Source organism: Ranitomeya imitator, chromosome 8, assembly GCF_032444005.1.
Source record: "Ranitomeya imitator isolate aRanImi1 chromosome 8, aRanImi1.pri, whole genome shotgun sequence".
Lineage (NCBI taxonomy): Eukaryota > Metazoa > Chordata > Amphibia > Anura > Dendrobatidae > Ranitomeya > Ranitomeya imitator.
In genome coordinates this window covers 1,468,494-1,482,300 of record NC_091289.1, presented here as the reverse complement: position 1 = coordinate 1,482,300, position 13,807 = coordinate 1,468,494, and the positions used below count along the sequence as shown (strand labels likewise).

Sequence of the window (13,807 nt, the reverse complement as noted above, 5' to 3'; positions counted from 1 at the left end):
CAGCCCCTCTCCCCGCAGAGGTCTCTAGGTGATGCCGCCCCTCTCCCCGCAGAGGTCTCTAGGTGATGCAGCCCCTCTCCCCGCAGAGGTCTCCATGGGATGCCGCCCCTCTCCCCGCAAAGGTCTCTAGGTGATGCAGCCCCTCTCCCCGCAGAGGTCTCCATGGGATGCCGCCCCTCTCCCCGCAAAGGTCTCTAGGTGATGCCGCCCCTCTCCCCGCAGCGGTCTCTAGTTGATGCCGCCCCTCTCCCCGCAGCGGTCTCTAGGTGATGCCGCCCCTCTTCCCGCAGCGGTCTCTAGGTGATGCAGCCCCTCTCCCCGCAGAGGTCTGTAGGTGATGCCGCCCTTCTCCCCGCAGAGTTCTCTAGGTGATGCCGCCCCTCTCCCCGCAGAGGTCTCTAGGTGATGCCGCCCCTCTCCCCGCTGCGGTCTCTAGGTAATACCGCCCCTCTCCCCGCAAAGGTCTCTAGGTGATGCCGCCCCTCTCCCCGCAGAAGTCTCCACGTGGTGCCGCCCCTCTCCCCGCAAAGGTCTCCATGTGATGCCGCCCCTCTCCCCGCTGCGGTCTCTAGGTGATGCCGCCCCTCTCCCCGCAGAGGTCTCTAGGTGATGCCGCCCCTCTCCCCGCAAAGGTCTCTAGGTGATGCCGCCTCTCTCCCCGCAGAGGTCTCTAGGTGATGCCGCCCCTCTCCCCGCAGAGGTCTCCATGTGATGCCGCCCCTCTCCTCGCAAAGGTCTCTAGGTAATGCCGCCCCTCTCCCCGCAGCGGTCTCTAGGTGATGCCGCCCCTCTCCCCGCAGCGGTCTCTAGGTGATGCCGCCCCTCTCCCCGCAGCGGTCTCTAGGTGATGCCGCCCCTCTCCCCGCAAAGGTCTCTAGGTGATGCCGCCCCTCTCCCCGCAGAGTTCTCTAGGTGATGCCGCCCCTCTCCGCGCAGAGGTCACCGCTCTTGCAGATGCTCCATTTCCATTCACATTTAATGACTCCATGATCTCTGATCCGTTGCCTTTTGGAGCAGGCTACATGGCAGCCACGATGAGTCACATGACCAACAACACTTCTTCGTTCCCTCCATCTTGCACAACGCGGTTACAGATGTGAAGCAGCCACAGGTTTGTGTTTATTGCCACAGTATAGAAATTACATTCATTATATACATCCAACAGATGAGGGTTTGTTACAATGTATCAGTCCATTAGTAACGGCAGAAGCCTCCCCTCCCCCACAGACAGCGAGCTCCGCCCCCTGCGGTCAGGTCTCTGAAGGCGGAAACTTTTGTAGTGACTCCACCCCAAGACGTGATGTCACTGAAGAGAAAGCCATCACCAACCGCCCAAAAACTAAGGCAAAGGGGGTAATGGCACCCCCAAAATACACATCCAACATGGTACAGTCCAGCTCCGCCGACCATAGCAATACCAATGCGCAGACTGCAATGGAACAGTTCACATGCAGCGCGGACCCCACGCGCACCAGCCGCCATCATCCTCCACGGTCGCCATCATTCTTCATTCTTGGTGTGTTTTAAGAGACTCTGTGCTGACACTCGCCCTGCAAAATAAGGAAGAGGAGCTGAAGCTGAAGACCCCCAGCATCGTCCGGAAGATGATGAGACCCCCAGACTGTTACATAAGGTCACACTCAAAATGCCTCCAAGAACTCACCACATGGGGTAATGTGCTGGGTAGTCGGGGGTCCCACCGTTCTGTCCGCCCATACCTGACGACAGAGGAGAACCCGTCACATCGGAGGGCAGCGGGAACCACAATCCTCACCCGCTCTCATCCTTTAATATCCCCCCTGCCGGTGGTACGGGCCGTCCCCCCTCAGCCTGCCGGTAGTACGGGCCATCCCCCCTCACCCTGCCGGTAGTACGGGCCGTCCCCCCTCACCCTGCCGGTAGTACGGGCCGTCCCCCCTCACCCTGCCGGTAGTATGGGCCGTCCCCCCCTCACCCTGCCGGTAGTATGGGCCGTCCCCCCCCCTCACCCTGCCGGTAGTACGGGCCATCCTCCCCCTCACCCTGCCGGTAGTATGGGCCGTCCCCCCCCCCCTTACCCTGCCTGTAGTACGGGCCATCCTCCCCCTCACCCTGCCGGTAGTACGGGCCGTCCCCCCCTCACCCTGCCGGTAGTACGGGCCGTCACCCCCCTCACCCTGCCGGTAGTACGGGCCATCCTCACCCTGCCGGTAGTACGGGCCGTCCCCCCTCACTTTGCCGATAGTACGGGCCGTCACCCCCTCACCGTGCCGGTATTACGGGCCATCCTCCCCCTGCAGATAGTACGGGCCGTCCCCCCCCTCACCCTGCCGGTAGTACGGGCCGTCCCCCCCCCCTCACCCTGCCGGTAGTACGGGCCGTCCCCCCCCCTCACTCTGCCGGTAGTACGGGCCGTCCCCCCCCTCACCCTGCCGGTAGTACGGGCCGTCCTCCCCTCACCCTGCCAGTAGTACGGGCCGTCCCCCACCCTGCCGGTAGTACGGGCCGTCCCCCACCCTCACCCTGCCGGTAGTACGGGCCGTCCCCCCCCTCACCCTGCCGGTAGTACGGGCCGTCCCCCCCCTCACCCTGCCTGTAGTACGGGCCGTCCCCCCCCTCACCCTGCCAGTAGTACGGGCCGTCCCCCACCCTGCCGGTAGTACGGGCCGTCCCCCCCCCTCACCCTGCCGGTAGTACGGGCCGTCCCCCCCCTCACCCTGCCGGTAGTACGGGCCGTCCCCCCCCTCACCCTGCCTGTAGTACGGGCCGTCCCCCCCCTCACCCTGCCTGTAGTACGGGCCGTCCCCCCCCTCACCCTGCCTGTAGTACGGGCCGTCCCCCCTCACCCTGCCGGTAGTACGGGCCGTCCCCCCCTCACCCTGCCGGTAGTACGGGCCGTCCCCCCCTCACCCTGCCGGTAGTACGGGCCGTCCCCCCTCACCCTGCCGGTAGTACGGGCCGTCCCCCCCTCACCCTGCCGGTAGTACGGGCCGTCCCCCCCTCACCCTGCCGGTAGTACGGGCCGTCCCCCCCTCACCCTGCCGGTAGTACGGGCCGTCCCCCCCTCACCCTGCCGGTAGTACGGGCCGTCCCCCCCCTCACCCTGCCGGTAGTACGGGCCGTCCCCCCCTCACCCTGCCGGTAGTACGGGCCGTCCCCCCCCTCACCCTGCCGGTAGTACGGGCCGTCCCCCCCTCACCCTGCCGGTAGTACCGGCCGTCCCCCCCTCACCCTGCCGGTAGTACCGGCCGTCCCCCCCCTCACCCTGCCGGTAGTACGGGCCGTCCCCCCCTCACCCTGCCGGTAGTACGGGCCGTCCCCCCCTCACCCTGCCGGTAGTACGGGCCGTCCCCCCCTCACCCTGCCGGTAGTACGGGCCGTCCCCCCCTCACCCTGCCGGTAGTACGGGCCGTCCCCCCCTCACCCTGCCGGTAGTACGGGCCGTCCCCCCCTCACCCTGCCGGTAGTACGGGCCGTCCCCCCTCACCCTGCCGGTAGTACCGGCCGTCCCCCCCCTCACCCTGCCGGTAGTACCGGCCGTCCCCCCCCTCACCCTGCCGGTAGTACGGCCGTCCCCCCTCACCCTGCCGGTAGTACGGGCCGTCCCCCCTCACCCTGCCGGTAGTACGGGCCGTCCCCCCCTCACCCTGCCGGTAGTACGGGCCGTCCCCCCCCTCACCCTGCCGGTAGTACGGGCCGTCCCCCCCTCACCCTGCCGGTAGTACGGGCCGTCCCCCCCTCACCCTGCCGGTAGTACGGGCCGTCCCCCCCCCTCACCCTGCCGGTAGTACGGGCCGTCCCCCCCCTCACCCTGCCGGTAGTACGGGCCGTCCCCCCCCTCACCCTGCCGGTAGTACGGGCCGTCCCCCCCCTCACCCTGCCGGTAGTACGGGCCGTCCCCCCCTCACCCTGCCGGTAGTACCGGCCGTCCCCCCCCTCACCCTGCCGGTAGTACCGGCCGTCCCCCCCTCACCCTGCCGGTAGTACGGGCCGTCCCCCCCCTCACCCTGCCGGTAGTACGGGCCGTCCCCCCCTCACCCTGCCGGTAGTACGGGCCGTCCCCCCCTCACCCTGCCGGTAGTACGGGCCGTCCCCCCCCTCACCCTGCCGGTAGTACGGGCCGTCCCCCCCTCACCCTGCCGGTAGTACGGGCCGTCCCCCCCTCACCCTGCCGGTAGTACGGGCCGTCCCCTCTCACCCTGCCGGTAGTACGGGCCGTCCCCCCCTCACCCTGCCGGTAGTACGGGCCGTCCCCTCTCACCCTGCCGGTAGTACCGGCCGTCCCCCCCTCACCCTGCCGGTAGTACGGGCCGTCCCCCCCTCACCCTGCCGGTAGTACGGCCGTCCCCCCCTCACCCTGCCGGTAGTACGGGCCGTCCCCCTCTCACCCTGCCGGTAGTACGGGCCGTCCCCCCCTCACCCTGCCGGTAGTACGGGCCGTCCCCTCTCACCCTGCCGGTAGTACGGGCCGTCCCCCCCTCACCCTGCCGGTAGTACCGGCCGTCCCCCCCTCACCCTGCCGGTAGTACGGGCCGTCCCCTCTCACCCTGCCGGTAGTACGGGCCGTCCCCCCCTCACCCTGCCGGTAGTACGGGCCGTCCCCCTCTCACCCTGCCGGTAGTACGGGCCGTCCCCCCCTCACCCTGCCGGTAGTACGGGCCGTCCCCTCTCACCCTGCCGGTAGTACGGGCCGTCCCCCCCTCACCCTGCCGGTAGTACCGGCCGTCCCCCCCTCACCCTGCCGGTAGTACGGGCCGTCCCCTCTCACCCTGCCGGTAGTACGGGCCGTCCCCCCCTCACCCTGCCGGTAGTACGGGCCGTCCCCCCCTCACCCTGCCGGTAGTACGGGCCGTCCCCCCCTCACCCTGCCGGTAGTACGGGCCGTCCCCCCCCTCACCCTGCCGGTAGTACGGGCCGTCCCCCCCTCACCCTGCCGGTAGTACGGGCCGTCCCCTCTCACCCTGCCGGTAGTACGGGCCGTCCCCCCCTCACCCTGCCGGTAGTACGGGCCGTCCCCCCCTCACCCTGCCGGTAGTACGGGCCGTCCCCCCCTCACCCTGCCGGTAGTACGGGCCGTCCCCCCCTCACCCTGCCGGTAGTACAGGCCGTCCCCCCCTCACCCTGCCGGTAGTACGGGCCGTCCCCTCTCACCCTGCCGGTAGTACGGGCCGTCCCCCCCTCACCCTGCCGGTAGTACCGGCCGTCCCCCCCTCACCCTGCCGGTAGTACGGGCCGTCCCCTCTCACCCTGCCGGTAGTACGGGCCGTCCCCCCCTCACCCTGCCGGTAGTACGGGCCGTCCCCCCCCTCACCCTGCCGGTAGTACGGGCCGTCCCCCCCCTCACCCTGCCGGTAGTACGGGCCGTCCCCCCCTCACCCTGCCGGTAGTACTGGCCGTCCCCCCCTCACCCTGCCGGTAGTACGGGCCGTCCCCCCCTCACCCTGCCGGTAGTACAGGCCGTCCCCCCCTCACCCTGCCGGTAGTACGGGCCGTCCCCCCTCACCCTGCCGGTAGTACGGGCCGTCCCCCCCTCACCCTGCCGGTAGTACAGGCCGTCCCCCCCTCACCCTGCCGGTAGTACGGGCCGTCCCCCCCTCACCCTGCCGGTAGTACAGGCCGTCCCCCCCTCACCCTGCCGGTAGTACGGGCCGTCCCCCCTCACCCTGCCGGTAGTACAGGCCGTCCCCCTCTCACCCTGCCGGTAGTACCGGCCGTCCCCCCTCACCCTGCCGGTAGTACAGGCCGTTCACAGTCGGGCCGTACTTCCTCCAGGACAGCTGGATGGCGGTGACGCTGAGGAGCAGCCAGGCGAGCAGGAGCTTGAATATGGCGGCTCTCAGGTCGTTGCTCTCCCAGTCCCGGCTGAAGTCGGAGCAGACGCCGAGCAGCAGAGCCAGGAGCGGGGAGAGCAGCTCTGCGGGGCCGGCCTCCATCACACGGCGGGCAGCTGCGAGCCACTGCGGCTGCGCGGACACAGCCCGTCACTGACAGGAGAGGCGCGGCCTCAGCGCAGAGCGGACACAGGGGGCGGACAGGAGGCGGGGCCACAGTGCAGAACGGGCGGCGGCCGGGCAGTGACGTCATGACCGCGCAGTCTGTGCCCCGCCCCGGCCTCCCCGCGTAGTGATGGCAGTCCTGAGTCCTCGCTCCCGGCGTTTCCCTGTACAGGCAGAGCCTCCTGATGCACCTGGAGAAGTCTCCAGTGCAGCCGGGCCCCTCCGCTGTTCAGCACATTGTGGGCTCTGTGTAATCTGCGCCGGGTTCTGTCCTCTCTGAATCACTGCTGTGATGTCTGAGATTGTAAGAAGTAAAAATAATGGCGGCTGCGAGAACACAACACCGTACACACACACACCGTACACACGCGCACACACTGTAGCCACACACCGTACACACATACACCGTACACACGCGCACACACTGTAGCCACACACCGTACACACATACACCGTACACACACACCATACACACACGCGCGCACACTGTAGCCACACACCGTACACACACACCGTACACACACGCGCGCACACTGTAGCCACACACCGTACACACACACCGTACACACAGTGTACACACACACCGTACACACAGTGTACACACATACACCGTACACACACACCGTACACACAGTGTACACACACACACCGTACACACACACCGTACACACAGTGTACACACATACACCGTACACACACACCGTACACACAGTGTACACACACACACCGTACACACACACCGTACACACAGTGTACACACACACACCGTACACACACACCGTACACACAGTGTACACACATACACCGTACACACACACCATACACACACACACCGTACACACATACACTGTACACACACCGTACACACACACTGTACACACACACGCGCACACACTGTAGCCACACACCGTACACACACACCGTACACACACACCGTACACACACACTGTACACACACACGCGCACACACTGTAGCCACACACCGTACACACACACCGTACACACACCGTACACACACACCGTACACACACACTGTACACACACACGCGCACACACTGTAGCCACACACCGTACACACAGTGTACACACACACACCATACACACACACCGTACACACAGTGTACACACACACACCATACACACACACCGTACACACACACACCATACACACACACCGTACACACAGTGTACACACACACACCATACACACACACCGTACACACAGTGTACACACACACACCATACACACACACCGTACACACAGTGTACACACACACACCATACACACACACCGTACACACAGTGTACACACACACACACCGTACACACACACCGTACACACACCGTACACACACACCGTACACACACACTGTACACACACACGCGCACACACTGTAGCCACACACCGTACACACACACCGTACACACACCGTACACACACACCGTACACACACACTGTACACACACACGCGCACACACTGTAGCCACACACCGTACACACAGTGTACACACACACACCATACACACACACCGTACACACAGTGTACACACACACACACCGTACACACACACCGTACACACAGTGTACACACACACACCATACACACACACCGTACACACAGTGTACACACACACACCGTACACACAGTGTACACACACACACCATACACACACCGTACACACAGTGTACACACACACACCATACACACACACCGTACACACAGTGTACACACATACACCGTACCAGGGGCTGGCTGGCACTTTTCAGCCTGGGGGGCAATCACAAGGCAGTGGCCCACCAGTTGCGGTGGACCACCCCTGCCCTCCTTATCTCTGGTCCCTGCATTAAAGCAGCAGAAATAACATCCTTTAAAAAAAACGGGATGGTATATAGATATGGGAACAGAATGGAGCTTGCTGAATAGATATGGGAACACAAGCAAGCTTACTACCTACATAGATACTGCAACAGAAGCAAGCTGACTGCGTAGACACGAGAATGGAACCAAGATTACTACATACATACCTGAACTGAATTGAGCTTACAAAAAAGATATGTGAGCAGAATCAAGCTTACTACAAAGCTATGGGAAAAGCACGGAGCTTACTACAGAGATAAGGGAGCAGAGCCAAGCTTTCGCTTACTAAGTCTACTACATAGATAGAGCAATAAAACCAAGACTCCTACATAGATATGGGAACAGAACCAAGCTTACCGCATACATATGGTACCGGAATCTAGATTACTACATTGATACAGTACCAGAACCAAGCTTACTGCTTACATATGGTACTATAACTGAGCTGATATACAAACATACATACAACTCCAGAAACACGGACATGTAAAACACACAGTATGGCAGGGGTGTTGCTAGGGTCACAAAAGATCAGGGGCCCAAGCCCCAAAGTGCATGTCTCCCCATACGACCCCCCTATAGCTATTTAACATAGCATCTATACATGTATAATTACAGTATATACTGTTGCTAACCAAAAACACAATGCAATGACCAATATTATAAAATTACAGCTATAAAATGCCAAATAATACGGCTACACAATGTCAACTACCATAACCACTACACAGCGAATACATAATATTATCATATTACCATTACCTCTACATAACAAAACACTTTATATAAATACCAATGACACCACTATGCACCTTCTACTACATAATGACTGAAACACATTAAACTGTTACTAAATAAAAAAAGAAAACAAAAATGCTACTAAAGAGCAATAATACCACCTTATAGTAACCGTATATTGGTAGATCCCAGCCCTGCACATACATGTGATTACAGTACAGTCATATATAGTAACTTACAGATGACGTTTTTTCTCACTCAGGTGCCCCTATGAAAACTATTAATTTCCCTATTTATAACAAATAATGTCCTCTGAGTTCCCAACCAGCTCTGTATACAGTGTGTGCGGAAAGTATTCAGACCCCTTTACATTTTTCACTCTTTGTTTCATTACAGCCATTTGGTAAATTCAAAAAAGTTTATTTTTTTTCACATTAATGTACACTCTGCACCTCATCTTGACTGAAAAAAAAACAGAAATGTAGAAATTTTTTAAAATTTATGAAAAAGGAAAAACTGAAATATCACATGGTCATAAGTCTTCAGCCCCTTTGCTCAGTACTGAGTAGAAGCCCCTTTTGAGCTCGTACAGCCATGAGTCTTCTTGGGAATGATGGAACAAGTTTTTCCCCCCTGGATTTGGGGATCCTCGGCCATTCTTCCTTGCGGATCCTCTCCAGTTCCGTCAGGTTGGATGATGAACGTTGGTGGACGCCATTTTCATGTCTCTCCAGAGATGCTCCATTGGGTTTAGGTCAGGGCTCTGGCTGGGCCGGTCAGGAATGGTCACAGAGTTGTTCTGAAGTCGCTCCTTTGTTATTTTAGCTGTGTGCTTAGGGTCATTGTCTTGTTGGAAGGTGAATCTTCGGCCAAGTCTGAGGTCCAGAGCACTCTAGAAGAGGTTTTCATCCAGGATATCTCTGTACTTGGCCACATTCATGTTTCCTTCAATGACAACCAGTCGTCCTGTCCCTGCAGCTGGAAATCACCCCCATAGCATGATGCTGCCACCACCATGCTTCACTGTGGGGATTGTATTGGGCAGGTGATGAGCAGTGCCTGGTTTTCTCCACACATACCACTTAGACTTATCACCAAAAAGGTCTATCTTCATCTCATCAGCCCAGAGAATCTTATTTCTCATAGTCTGGGAGTCCTTCATGTGTTTTTTAGCAAACTATTGGGGCTTTCATATGTCTTGCACTGAGGAGTCTTCCGTCGGGCTGCTCTGCCATAAAGGTCTGACTGGTGGAGGCTGCTGTGATAGTTGACTTTGTGGGACTTTCTCCCATCCCCCTACTCAGGGCCGTATTTAGAGTTTTTGCTGCCCTAGGCACTTTTCGTGCTGCCTCCCCCATTGGTGAGTATGACACTATCGGCAGTGACTAAGCGTTGTCCCATTAACGCAATGGGAACCTAGCCTAACAGACAGCGTTGCACAGCGAAATTAACGCCATGCAACGCGTCCGTTAGCGCGCCCATTCACGGCAATGGGAACGTGCATCACTAGCGTGTGCCATTTTCGGCACGCGCTAGCGACGCGCTGGTGTTTTGTGGCACGCCGCGGACGCTGTTTGCAGCGTCCGCGGCGCGCCCGAGGTCCGTTCTCCGCTCTCGCAGATCGGGGATCTGCGAGAGCGGGGACGTTACCGCGACCCCGAAACGCGGCCCCTTAAAAAAAATTGCGTTAGCGCAATCCGCTAGCGCTAAACAGATTGCACTAACGCATTGTGACCCTAGCCTTAGGCTACTTTCACATCAGCGATTTTTGCTATTCGCGGCAGATCCGGCATCTTATCCACATAAAAAGAAAAAAAAACCTTGCTCAGGTGTCCCCCCCTCCCCCGCATCCTGGTGCCCTCAACAGACTAGAGACAAATACGGCACTGCTGCCAGGTTACACTCAGCAAGTATGTGGCGCTTAGAGGGCCACAGACCCCTGGGAGCAATGGGTTGCTTGACCATTGGGGCAGGGACAAGTAACATTGGACCCTCCAGCCACAATACACTGGGCACAGCAGTGCAGGAGGCACTGGGCCCCACAACACACTGGGCACAGCAGTGCAAGAGGCACAGGGCACCAAAATACATGGTGCACAGCAGTACAGGAGGCACAGGGCACCACAATACATGGAGTACAGGAGGCACAGCGCACCACAACACGTGGGGCATAGTAGTACAGGAGGCACAAGGCACCATAATACACAGGGCACAACAATAATGGGACAAGTAGTGCATGAAGCAGAAGGCAAAAAGGTGCATGGGGGAGAGGATACAGCAGCACATGGAGCTCAGTACTATAGGGGCACAGCAGCAAAGGGTAGAGTAGTGTAAGGGGCCCAGCAGCACATGGGGCACAAAGTACAGTATTGCAGAGGGCACAGCAGAACATGGGGTACAGTAGTGTAGGGGGCACAGGGTACAGTAGTGTAGGTGGCACAGCAGCACATGGGGCACAGGGTACAGTAGTGTAGGTGGCACAGCAGCACATGGGGCACAGGGTACAGTAGTGTAGGGGGCACAGTAGCACATGGGGCATATTAGCAGAGTACAGTTATGTAGGAGCACAGGGTACAGTAGTGTAGCAGGGCACAGCAGCACATGGGGCCAATTAGCAGAGTACAGTACAGTAGGGGGCACAGGGTACAGTAGTGTAGCAGGGCACAGCAGCACATGGGGCATATTAGCAGAGTACAGTTATGTAGGGGGCACAGGGTACAGTAGTGTAGCAGGGCACAGCAGCACATGGGGCCAATTAGCAGAGTACAGTACAGTAGGGGGCACAGGGTACAGTAGTGTAGCAGGGCACAGCAGCACATGGGGCATATTAGCAGAGTACAGTTATGTAGGGGGCACAGGGTACAGTAGTGTAGCATGGCACAGCAGCACATGGGGCATATTAGCAGAGTACAGTACAGTAGGGGCACAGGGTACAGTAGTGTAGGGGGCACAGCAGCACATGGGGCATATTAGCAGAGTACAGTACAGTAGGGGCACAGGGTACAGTAGTGTAGCAGGGCACAGCAGCACATGGGGCATATTAGCAGAGTACAGTACAGTAGGGGGCACAGGGTACAGTAGTGTAGCAGGGCACAGCAGCACATGGGGCATATTAGCAGAGTACACTTATGTAGGGGGCACAGGGTACAGTAGTGTAGGGGGCACAGTAGCACATGGGGCCAATTAGCAGAGTACAGTACAGTAGGGGGCACAGGGTACAGTAGTGTAGCAGGGCACAGCAGCACATGGGGCCAATTAGCAGAGTACAGTACAGTAGGGGGCACAGGGTACAGTAGTGTAGCAGGGCACAGCAGCACATGGGGCATATTAGCAGAGTACAGTTATGTAGGGGGCACAGGGTACAGTAGTGTAGGGGGCACAGTAGCACATGGGGCATATTAGCAGAGTACAGTTATGTAGGGGGCACAGGGTACAGTAGTGTAGCAGGGCACAGCAGCACATGGGGCATATTAGCAGAGTACAGTACAGTAGGGGCACAGGGTACAGTAGTGTAGCAGGGCACAGCAGCACATGGGGCATATTAGCAGAGTACAGTTATGTAGGGGGCACAGGGTACAGTAGTGTAGCAGGGCACAGCAGCACATGGGGCATATTAGCAGAGTACAGTACAGTAGGGGGCACAGGGTACAGTAGTGTAGCAGGGCACAGCAGCACATGGGGCATATTAGCAGAGTACAGTTATGTAGGGGGCACAGGGTACAGTAGTGTAGCATGGCACAGCAGCACATGGGGCATATTAGCAGAGTACAGTACAGTAGGGGGCACAGGGTACAGTAGTGTAGCAGGGCACAGCAGCACATGGGGCATATTAGCAGAGTACAGTACAGTAGGGGGCACAGGGTACAGTAGTGTAGCAGGGCACAGCAGCACATGGGGCATATTAGCAGAGTACAGTACAGTAGGGGGCACAGGGTACAGTAGTGTAGCAGGGCACAGCAGCACATGGGGCATATTAGCAGAGTACAGTACAGTAGGGGGCACAGGGTACAGTAGTGTAGCAGGGCACAGCAGCACATGGGGCATATTAGCAGAGTACAGTACAGTAGGGGCACAGGGTACAGTAGTGTAGGGGGCACAGCAGCACATGGGGCATATTAGCAGAGTACAGTACAGTAGGGGCACAGGGTACAGTAGTGTAGCAGGGCACAGCAGCACATGGGGCATATTAGCAGAGTACAGTACAGTAGGGGGCACAGGGTACAGTAGTGTAGCAGGGCACAGCAGCACATGGGGCATATTAGCAGAGAACAGTACAGTAGGGGCACAGGGTACAGTAGTGTAGCAGGGCACAGCAGCACATGGGGCATATTAGCAGAGTACAGTACAGTAGGGGGCACAGGGTACAGTAGTGTAGCAGGGCACAGCAGCACATGGGGCATATTAGCAGAGTACAGTACAGTAGGGGGCACAGGGTACAGTAGTGTAGCAGGGCACAGCAGCACATGGGGCATATTTGCAGAGTACAGTACAGTAGGGGCACAGGGTACAGTAGTGTAGCAGGGCACAGCAGCACATGGGGCATATTAGCAGAGTACAGTACAGTAGGGGGCACAGGGTACAGTAGTGTAGCAGGGCACAGCAGCACATGGGGCATATTAGCAGAGTACAGTACAGTAGGGGGCACAGGGTACAGTAGTGTAGCAGGGCACAGCAGCACATGGGGCATATTAGCAGAGTACAGTACAGTAGGGGCACAGGGTACAGTAGTGTAGCAGGGCACAGCAGCACATGGGGCATATTAGCAGAGTACAGTACAGTAGGGGCACAGGGTACAGTAGTGTAGCAGGGCACAGCAGCACATGGGGCATATTAGCAGAGTACAGTACAGTAGGGGCACAGGGTACAGTAGTGTAGCAGGGCACAGCAGCACATGGGGCATATTAGCAGAGTACAGTACAGTAGGGGGCACAGGGTACAGTAGTGTAGCAGGGCACAGCAGCACATGGGGCATATTTGCAGAGTACAGTACAGTAGGGGCACAGGGTACAGTAGTGTAGCAGGGCACAGCAGCACATGGGGCATATTTGCAGAGTACAGTACAGTAGGGGCACAGGGTACAGTAGTGTAGCAGGGCACAGCAGCACATGGGGCATATTTGCAGAGTACAGTACAGTAGGGGCACAGGGTACAGTAGTGTAGCAGGGCACAGCAGCACATGGGGCATATTTGCAGAGTACAGTACAGTAGGGGCACAGGGTACAGTAGTGTAGGGGG

The 13,807-nt window shown here is 58.8% G+C and overlaps 1 protein-coding gene across 2 annotated transcripts; it reads right to left on the bottom strand.

The window, feature by feature from the left end:
• Positions 1–1,097: 1,097 nt before the first annotated feature.
• TCTA (T cell leukemia translocation altered) lies at positions 1,098–5,962 on the bottom strand. 2 transcript variants are annotated; one of them, XM_069735965.1, is made up of 3 exons: positions 5,743–5,962; positions 1,664–1,718; positions 1,098–1,550 (listed from the first exon to the last, which is right to left on the bottom strand). In XM_069735965.1, exons 1-3 carry the CDS (start codon positions 5,910–5,912, stop codon positions 1,524–1,526), a joined length of 252 nt encoding a protein of 83 aa, XP_069592066.1. In that variant the 5' UTR covers positions 5,913–5,962; the 3' UTR covers positions 1,098–1,523. The 2 variants fall into 2 exon arrangements, with proteins under 2 accessions (XP_069592066.1, XP_069592065.1); XM_069735964.1 differs by having other exon boundaries at positions 5,705–5,955.
• Positions 5,963–13,807: the final 7,845 nt, after the last annotated feature.